Here is a 10,655-nt window from a genome sequence, read left to right as displayed (position 1 = left end):
ACGACGAGCCCGTCGAGATCCCGTCCGAGGACGATGACATCGTGCTGCTGTCCACGGTCACGGCGCAGTTCCCGGGCGCCTGCGGCCTGCGCTACCGGAACCCCATGTCGCAGTGCATGCCTGCCATACGCGCGCCTGGTGGAGGGCATCCTGCACGCGCCCGACGTGGGCAACCGAGTCTACGTGGTCAACTACCCCAAAGATAACAAAAGGAACATGGAGGAGGCTGATGCTTCGTCGGTGGTGAAGGTGAAAAGGGCAGTGCAGAAGACGTCTGACCCCATCGTGCTCGGCCTGCCCTGGAAGACCACCGAGCAGGACCTCAAGGAGTATTTCAGCACCTTCGGGGAGGTCCTCATGGTCCAGGTAAAAAAAAAAGATATCAAGACTGGTCACCAAAAGAGGGTTTGACTTTGTGCGGTTCACGGAGTATGAGACCCAAGTGAAGGTGATGTCTCAGCGACACATGATTGATGGACGGTGGTGTGACTGCAAACTCCCAAATTCTAAGCAAAGCCCGGATGAGCCTCTGAGGAGCAGGAAGGTGTCTGTGCGCCGCTGCACCCAGGACCTCACTGCCGACGAGCTGCGGCAGTTCTTCTGCCAGTATGGGGAGGTGGTCGATGTGTTCATCCCCAAGCCCTTGGGGGGGGGGGGGGGCGTTTGCTGTCGTCACGTTTGCAGATTATCAGGTGGCCCAGTCCCTGTGTGGCGAGGACCTGATCATCAAAGGCATCCTCTGCGTGCATATCTGCAACGCTGAGCCCAAGCACAATAGCAATAGGAAGTTAGAGAGAAGTGGAAGATTTGGTGATAATCCGGGTGGCTTTGGGAGCCAGGGCGGGCTCGGGAACAGCCGGGGCGGTGGGGCGGGGCTGGGCCACAACCAGGGCAGCAACATGGGGGGCGGGATGAACTTCGGCGCCTTCAGCGTCCACCCGGCCATGAGGGCCACGACCCAGGCCACCCTGCAGAGCAGCTGGGGCATGATGGGGATGCTAGCCAGTCAGCAGAACCAGTCCGGCCCGTCAGGGAACAACCAGAGACAGGCCAACATGCAGAGAGAGCCCTACCAGGCCTTTGGCTCTGGGAACAACCAGTACATCGGCTCCAACTCGGGCGCCGCCATCGGGTGGGGGTCGGCCTCCAACGCGGGCTCGGGCAGCGGCTTCAATGCATGGACTTCAGCTCCAGCATGGACTCGAAGTCGTCGGGCTGGGGCATGTAGGCTGGGCTGGTCAGTTAGACGCTAAAGACTGGTGGGAAGTCAAATTTTTCTAAACTCATGGTAAGTATATTGTAAGATACATATGCACTAAGAATTTTCAAAATTGGTTTGTTTGGTGTGGAGTATATTTAGCAGTAATTTTGACATTTTTCATTTAGAAAAAGAGGAAAAGCTAAAGGAATTTTCTAAGTTTTCTTACATAACGGGTTGAACTCTTGAGTGTTTGAAAGTGAACTGCTGTTTGCCTGACGGGTAAACCAACACCACAATTGCTATCAAGAAGCTTCTCCTGTAATATTTTATCCCTGGACTTGTCACCTGAGTTATTTGCATGTTCAAAGTGGAACCCATTGGTTAGAGCTGCATTCTTTCCTCCTCGTTTTAATTTGAACCCCACCATACGGATTTTCTCCTTAGGAAGGTCCCTGGAGATCGTGGTGTTGCAATGTTTGGTTCTTTTCTTTCTGTGTGTTTTCTTAACACTTGTCTCCGCTCATATGCGAGAGTACGATATGAAGCCTTCATTTAATCTCTGCAGTTCATCTCATTTCAAACGTCTGTGGAAGAAGCACTCACTGACAGGAGTGCTGTACTCACTGCGCCGTGGGGCTCTGTCCGCTGCTTTGCCCACGCACGCAAGAGCTCGTCCCCACGCCGCCCAGACTGCGTCTCTGACGGTGGGTGTCCCATTTTTATCCGCTACTCTTTCTTTCCTGGAGTCGGATCAACGCTGTGACGGCAAGGCTGTGCTGTGGACCAGAAGGCTGTCTGAATTTCTGAAACCTTGTGTGGGATTGATGGTGGTGCCGGGGCATGAGAGGCTGGTATGAGCGAGGACAGGAGAGCGCGTGCAGAGACTTGGTGGTGCATAATGGAGATTCTTTAACTGGGCGAGATGTGTCTCTCAACCTGTGGCTTTGGTGCGAGAGTGTGCGGAGAGCCATGTTAGCAGATAACATATGTACGAATGTTTCTTGCATTCAAAGGACATCCACGTCTGTTGGAAGACTTGAAGTGAGTCTTACTATTAGCGAACCAACGTTAGCTGAATGTGTTAGTGACACGATACTGTATCTGCCCGCCCCCTTGTCAACTGCTGTGAATGCTGTATGGTGTCTGTCCTCGTGTCCTCTCCTGCTCCTGATCTGTTGGTGTGGTCATGTGGCCTGGCGCTGGTGGGCTGAGCTTGTGTGCTGTACAGGAATCTCGGAGCTGAGTCGCCAGTGAGGGCGGTGGGGCGGGGGGGGGGGGGGCCTGGGGCCTGCCCACCCCTAGGATGCGGTTGGTGGTCTTGTACCCTGTGCTCGGATGCTTTTATAAGAGTTGTCAATGTTGGAAATTCTGAAAGAAAACTGATTTAAATAAAAAAAAAAGAAAAAATGTTCAAGGGTAAAATCTAAAAGTCCAATAATTTTATAGTTGCTGAGAATGCAAGCCACTGGAATCCTCATAAATAGGCAGCAAATGTGATGGTGGCAAATTCCTTAGAAAATTAAATGTAAATACATAATTAGCAACTCCATTTGTATTTCTCCCTAGAAGATAAGACAGCATAGCATATGTATACACAAACTGTATAAAAATACACATCAGCTTTAGAGAAACTGGAACTCATCCAAATATTTATCCACTGGTTAGTGTACAAATTGTGATAAATCCCTGTAATAGAATGCTTCTCCCTGATACAAAAGAATTATTCATGGAATTCTATAAATACTTTTATGTTCTTTTCTTTCATTTTGGTGTTGGGGCTCAGAGCTTACTTCTAGCTCTGCGCTCAGGGACCACTGGTGGTGGTGCGTTGGGGACCACATGGAGTCCTGGAAATTGAACCCTGGGGCAGCTGCACTATATAGCTCCAACCCCTGGGATTCTATAAACCTTATACTGGACACAAGGCAGCATACTTTGAAATTAGAAATACATAAAAATGCAAAACAGATTATGGTATAATAACCCGGGCTACTTGCTCCAGTCTAGGATTATTTGGGCAAAGAATGACTAGAAAAGCATACAAAAGAACTTTCTGAATAATAGAAATGTTCTAAATTTTAATTGAGACATTGATTACATCTAGGAGTCTCAGTGAATTTTTCACATTATATGTAAGCCATTTTCTTTTTTTCTATTCCTCAGCCAAAGAAGGCAGAAAGAAAGAAAGAAAGAAAGAAAGAAAGAAAGAAAGAAGAAAAAGTGTACGTAATAAGCCCACTAATATTCTCAAGTTATCTCAAAGATTTGTAATAGTAGTTGGACCAAAGACTAACCGAAATAAAGATAAGACTGTAATTTGAGATACCAAAGAGTAATGAATAAGACTTTGCATATGATTTATTTAGAATGGGTGAAGGACAACTAGAAGGTGAAGGTAACCACCAGATTCTTGGTTTGAGACAATTAGGTGGTTTGTGGTTTCAAATCCATAAAAATACAGAAGTTGAAACTTTAATTGATATGTGAGGGGATGAAAACGATTACATGTTTCACATATGGTTGAGGTGACCCTAAATTATGCAAGTTAGACCTGGGTAAAAGTTAGATATACTGTTTCACCTTGGATGGAAGAGGAATAATTTCCCATAATATCTTGATAGTTATCATCACACAGATATCATAACACAGATAGAAAGGAGAGGAGGTTGTCTAGAAAGAGAATGTAGTGAAAGTGCAATTAAAGAACTGATATGACAGAGCCTTTAAAAGAGTCTATAGACCAAGTAGAGAAGATATGGTTGACAAAGAACACTGACAAATAATGCCTAGAGATATCTGAGTAAGGCTTCCTGAGGAAGGGGGAGCAGCTGACACAGACAAAAGAACTATGCCTTGGATGAAACATTGGGTTGGAGAGGATAGGGTGGGTGGGTTTAGCTCCAGACAGTTTCTTTAGGTTGAAAGATGTCAAAGTTTTACAGCTTTGAGCTGGGAGGCCAGACCACCTCCTGAAAAAGACACAGGGGAAAAACGAATGGATTTCACAATCACTAAAGTAGAACAGCAGAATTTAACTTTTAAAACTTGGATTAAAAGCTTGAGACTGTATAGGGTAGGCGCCTGCCTGGCACACTGCTGATCCTGGTTTGCTCACAGCACCACATATCATCACCCAAGCACAGTGATCTCTGAGCACGGAGCCTGGAGTGGCCTGAGCATACCCAGGTGATGCCCCAAAATAAAAACAAATAACAACCAAACAAGGTTGATAAGGTCTCTGGCAAGTGTTCAATGACAGTTGGAATCAGTGCCTTGATTTTTTTCATAATAACAACCTGTCTAGTTATGCATTTTCTTTTCTTCTTTCTTTAATTGAATCACCAAGAGATAAAGAGTTGAAAAGCCATTTATGGTCAGATTTCAGTCAAACAGTGTTCCAACACCAATCCCACCACCAGTGTACATTTCCCACCACCTGTGTCCCTAGTTTCCCTCCCGTCACTCTTCCCCCACAAGCCTCTCTCTACAGCTGGCAATTTCCTTCTTTCTCGCTTTGCCTGTTTTTCCCCATCTCTGTCTGTCTCTGTCTGTCCCCCCCCCCATCTATCCCCCTCCCCACTTTTGGGTATTATGGTTTGAAACACAGATACTGAGAGGTTATCCTATTTGTTCTTTTACCTATTTTCAGCAAGCAGTTCTTAGAGTGATCATTTCCAACTATCTTTGTCAGTGCAATTTTCAATTGCATAATTTTATGCTTATGCCCAAGCTAGAAAGGAAAATGGTTGGGTTCATATAACATCATAACAACATGGATATACAAATAGTTTCAATTAAAGAGTCAAAATTTTAGAGAATGAATAAAATTAGGTACCAAGGAGAGAGGAGAAGGACAGGAGGAAGCTGATGGACAGAAGAGGACAGGTACAAATTTGGACAGGAAGATCAGGTGCTGTCACAGCACAGGGTTGTTGGAAGTCTTTGAACCAGCAAACCAAAAAGACCAAAAGATTTGTCAGAGAGGGAATGTCTGCGTTGATTATTTCAGCAGATCCAGCATTTGGAGAAAGGAAATGACACAGGTATCAGATTGCTAAGGTAGAGTAGAGATCACAAAACCAAAAGTCTAGGATATTAGGTGAGTCAACTACAAGGATAATGAAGTTTTATTGATGATAGCAGATGCTGGAGAGGAAAACCATGCCACAGTTTTGATAGTCCAGTCCAGTGAGTAAGGCTGTTTCCAAACCACCACATAACAGCGGTGAGCAGGAGATGAGAGTAGCATAGCCAGCTGGCAAAGAATGGGAAAAGAATTGATGTTTGGACAGCAAATCAACCCCAACAACCATCTTAAAAATGCAGAGAGATGCAGAGAATCCTCCACTTAAGAAGACTAAGAATGAAATTTTGTTCTTGTTTCAGGGGGAGCAGATCTCAGCCTCATCAGGAAAGGTGGGTGAAGGGGAGGAAGTCGTAGAGTTGGCGCTGGACTGAGATGAAAGAAAGAGAGAGGGTGAAGAGTAAGGGCCCGGTGAGGAGTGCTGCTTGGCTGTGGAAAGTCAGAGGGTGAAGGGTAAGGGCATGGTGAGGAGTGGTGCTTGGCTGTGGGAAGTCAGCTCCTATTCTCTGCCACTAATCACTGGCCTCAATCAGTGTGGAGCGAACGGTAGTAGGGGCCACAGCAGAGTATATAAAACTAGAATGTGAGGGAGATACAGAACCACTGCCCAACTACAGCTAATCGTCTCTTCATACACTGCCATTAATCAGTCAACAAAAGGGAGTTCTTAGTCTCAAATGAGGTTGATGAAAATAGTTGATTACCTAAACTTCTTTACAGGTGATAAAATAATAGAAAAATTGCAACTGAGTAGCCAATTCACCATATTATTGTTAAAGACTTTGATATAAAAATGAAAATAAGAAAATAAAGACTAATATAAAGGCTTGTCGACCAAGTGATCGTTAATTGTTTAAGGGCAAATCCTGAGCATGTCATTTTCTTTTCTTTTTTTTTTTTGTTGCTTTTTGGGTCTTACCCAGCGATGCTCAGGGGTTACTCCTGGCTTTGCACTCAGGAGTTACTCCTGGTGGTGCTCCGGGGACCAAATGGGATGCCAGAAATCGAACCCAGGTTAGCCGCATCCAAGGTAAACGCCCTACCCCGCTGTACTATTGCTTCAACACCCTTAACATGTTATTTTCATTTCCTTTTAATTTCACTTCCATTGACTATTCCAGAAAACAAGGGATATACTGCTGAAATGGTTTTTTATTGTCAAAGTTCCTGGCTTTTACATTGCTGTGTAGGCTGTAATTAATTGCCTTAGTGGCATCCTGGTCCTAGAGAGAAATATGAGAAAGGGGCTTACTTGACTGGTATTAGTCAGTGGGGATGCACCATTCATGACAAACATTATCCATATCACTCATGTGTCTGACAGATATGTGATTGGCAGCTAGACTGAGCACATTTCAGCTGCAGGATTTATCCCAAATTTGATTCAATGATTTCTGAGATAAAAACATCATAAATATCTTCCAAGCAGTCACTAGAAATTGCCAAGGCAGTAAAGGAGAAAATATTGAATTATCGATTCTGATACTGAATTTCTGTTTGATATTTTTATTTATATAACTGTTGGTCTTCTAAAAAAATACACTTTGTTCCAGTGCCAGACATCTCATGAGAAATTCATTTTCTTTTCATTTTAAGATACTTGGATTATACAGAAAAGGCAATGAAATAGATTAGGAGGATTTAAAAAAGAAGAAGAAGAAGAAGAAGAACTAAGTACTAAGGCAGAAGGGAAAAAGCTCAGTGAAGACAGGAGTTTATTGAATAACATGAGTGTGTTGATCTGAAGTCATCCAGAATAGGATTAGCAGAACACTAGATGAAAGACAACCATGCGAGCAAGCCGGGTCCCGGGAAAACATCCAACCCCATCAAAAAATGGGGCAATGAAGTGAACAGAAACTTTCTCAAAGAAGAAATCAGAATGGCAAAAAAGCACATGATAAAACGTTCTACATCATTAATCAAGGGAGATGCAGATCAAAACCACAATGAGATACCATCTCACACCTCAGAGACTGGCCCACATTCAAAGGAACAAAAGCAACCGATGCTGGCGTGGATGTGGCGAGAAAGGAACACTCCTTCACTTTTGGTGGGAATGCGGACTGGTTCAGCCCTTTTGGAAAACAATATGGACGATTCTCAAAAAATTAGAAATTGAGCTCCCATTTGAGCCAGCAATACCACTCCTGGGAATATATCCCAGAGAGGCAAAAATGTATAGTCGAAGTGACATCTGCACTTGTTTGTTCATTGCAGCACTCCTTACTATAGCCAGAAACTGGAAGAAACCTGAGTGCCCAAGGACAGATGACTGTTTAAAGAAACTTTGGTACATCTACACAGTGGAGTACTATGTAGCTGTTAGAAAACATGAAGTCATGAAATTTACATACAAGTGGTACAACATGGAAAGTATCATGTTAAGCAAAATGAGTCAAAAACAGAGGGATGGACATAGAAAGATTGCATTTGTCTGGGGAATATAAAGTAACAAAATCTGAGATTAATACCCAAGAATAGCTGAGATCAGCACCAGGAGGATTACTCCATAGCTTAGAGGCCAGCTGGGCATTCTCGGAAAAGGGCAGCTCAGATAGAGAAGGGAGCACCAAATAAAGGGTGTTTGGAGGATCTTCCCAGGAGGGGAGATGCTTGTTGAAAGTAGACTCTGGACTGAACATATTTGCCACTCAATGCCTCTTTTGCAGACCACAACACCCAAGAGGAGAGAGAGAACAAAAGGCAGGGTGGGATGGGGATGGGGGTGGGAGGGATATTATCCATTGGGGTGGAAAATGGGCACTGGTGGAGGGAGGGGTATTTGATCATTGTATAATCGAAACCCAAGCACAAAAAATTTTTAAATCTACAACTGTACTTCATTGTGTTTAACTAATGAAAATTTTAAAAAATGGAAAAAAAAAGAAATAAAATAAAAAGATGAAGCACCAAAGATGCTTTGCAGGGCATGGGATCAAAAAAGATTCAAGCATAATCCATATTTTTTTTCAATTTGTCTAAATTTTTATTTGACTAGCAATACTTAGATCTCCAATTTTTACTTCCAGGGTTTTCTCTGAAAATGATTTTTCCAATCAGTTGTCTTGCCATCCAGAAACACAGGTTTGTTTTGTTACTCCATTAATTTCCTAAATTAGACCCATTTTAGACCATAAAAAAACAATCCAAGTAATTCACCTTTCTTTACTTTTCATTTCTACTTTATTATTTTTCATATTAGGTTTCTACTTTAGAAATTGAAATTAACTCTTAAAGGTGTCTCAACCACCTCGCATTCTAATGCAGGTTTCATCTTTTCAAACTCTTCAATATTTAACTGAGGTGACATGTTTATAACATTCTTTGTTACAGATGCAAGTATGTAATTTGACAAATGTATATAGTACAGCATGTAAACCACCAAAGGAGGAATTATATCCATCTCCACACCACTTATTCCATCTCTTCTTCCCTTCTAGTCATCATCAATTAAATACATAAATATTTAGATACTGTTTGAAAAATTTTAATGATAAAGATCATGACATCTAAGCATTATGACAAAGGTCCACTTGATTTGAAACGGTACTAATTCTTTAGAAAATTATTCTTTATAACAATATATAATACGAAGTTGCAAGTGACTTTGGGTATGATCTAATTCAACAGTGTACCCATTTTTTGGGCATTATATAATGGGATGGGGAAGTTATAGTGAGTGAATATATAAAGGTTGAACAGGATGTCAATGGAAACAATGAATGAAATATCACTGGATAATATAAGACATTAGGTAAAGGACGTATTTGTATTGGAAGCCATATAGAATATAACTGAGACATTTTCCCAGAACACAGACACAAAATATTAAATAGATATTCATTTCATGAATGTAAATAAATAAGGCGTGTGGTACTAAACAAATGTAGATCAATACTGAACTTTTTGATTAATCTAAATATTCTTCTGTTTTGCTTAATATCTTTTAAGTAGAATGGATTAGAGAAAAGATACAGACCCAGAATAATAATACTCAGAGGAATACTGCTTAAAACTGGATTAAATTTATATTTACTCAACAGAAAATTGCACATGTACTTATGCATGCAGTGTCTTCCATCATCCTTACTTCATATCCCCATTATCAATTTTGCCAGATGTGGCTCATAAAAAGAACAAGCGAATATCTTGAAGACCCATGAATAGCTTATTTGAATGGAAATGTCATCTTGTTTGGTTCAATTAAATTTGTTCTTTGGTCAGTTCATAGAAATTCTTTCTCTTATTGATACTACCCATCTTTGCCTTGAAGGAGAAGTACAAATATCCACAGTGTAGATGTAACCGTCAAATAACTTTTCAGTGTTTCCAACTGTCTGAAAATACCTATGGTGGAAAGCAGTCTTAGTGAAGCCTCTCAGTGTGGGATATTTATGGCACTGTAACCATTACTGGCATTTGGACTTCATTCCCTTGTACCTTTTATCATTCTTTAGTGCAACGATGGTTCAGATTTTGTGTTCTCTCCTACAACCAGTACTTCCTTCTCCTCCACAAAAATGTTATCTGCCAGTCCAAGTGAACACCGGCATGCTGCTGGGAAACCTGAGAATGTATGTTCTTACACACCATCCCAAAATTGAAGACCAGCAAACTGTTTTACATTTTTGTGAGGATACCTTGGAGGTATAACCAACTGACATAGAGATCATAGACAGCCGGTTTTCAACCCCTGATCTGCGTGGGACGGGCACAGAGGCCCAGCTCTGGGCAACAAAGCTGAACGGCTCCAATTCCAACAGGTACAGCCCGCCCCCAAGGGCCTGGGTTCCTCTCTGGGCACGCGCAGCTAGAAACAGCCCCGAGACAGCCGGTTTTCAACCCCTGATCTGCGTGGGACGGGCACAGAGGCCCAGCTCTGGGCAACAAAGCTGAAAGGCTCCAATTCCAACAGGTACAGCCCGCCCCCAAGGGCCTCCATTCCTTTCTGGGCACGCGCAGCTAGAAACAGCCCCTAGACAGCCGGTTTTCAACCCCTGATCTGCGTGGGACGGGCACAGAGGCCCAGCTCTGGGCAACAAAGCTGAACGGCTCCAATTCCAACAGGTACAGCCCGCCCCCAAGGGCCTGGGTTCCTCTCTGGGCACGCGCAGCTAGAAACAGCCCCGAGACAGCCGGTTTTCAACCCCTGATCTGCATGGGACGGGCACAGAGGCCCAGCTCTGGGCAACAAAGCTGAACGGCTCCAATTCCAACAGGTACAGCCCGCCCCCAAGGGCCTGGGTTCCTCTCTGGGCACGCGCAGCTAGAAACAGCCCCGAGACAGCCGGTTTTCAACCCCTGATCTGCGTGGGACGGGCACAGAGGCCCAGCTCTGGGCAACAAAGCTGAATGGCTCCAATTCCA

The 10,655-nt window shown here is 43.4% G+C and overlaps 1 protein-coding gene across 1 annotated transcript; it reads left to right on the top strand.

Annotated features, from left to right (window-relative positions):
* Positions 1–216: 216 nt before the first annotated feature.
* On the top strand, positions 217–1,253 carry LOC130020487 (TAR DNA-binding protein 43-like). Its single transcript, XM_056111088.1, has 3 exons — positions 217–366; positions 431–619; positions 693–1,253. Exons 1-3 carry the CDS (start codon positions 217–219, stop codon positions 1,251–1,253), a joined length of 900 nt encoding a protein of 299 aa, XP_055967063.1.
* Positions 1,254–10,655: the final 9,402 nt, after the last annotated feature.

This window comes from Sorex fumeus, unplaced genomic scaffold (genome assembly GCF_029834395.1).
Source record: "Sorex fumeus unplaced genomic scaffold, SorFum_2.1 ptg000012l, whole genome shotgun sequence".
Classification (NCBI taxonomy): domain Eukaryota; kingdom Metazoa; phylum Chordata; class Mammalia; order Eulipotyphla; family Soricidae; genus Sorex; species Sorex fumeus.
This window is presented reverse-complemented; position numbering and strand designations above follow the sequence as displayed.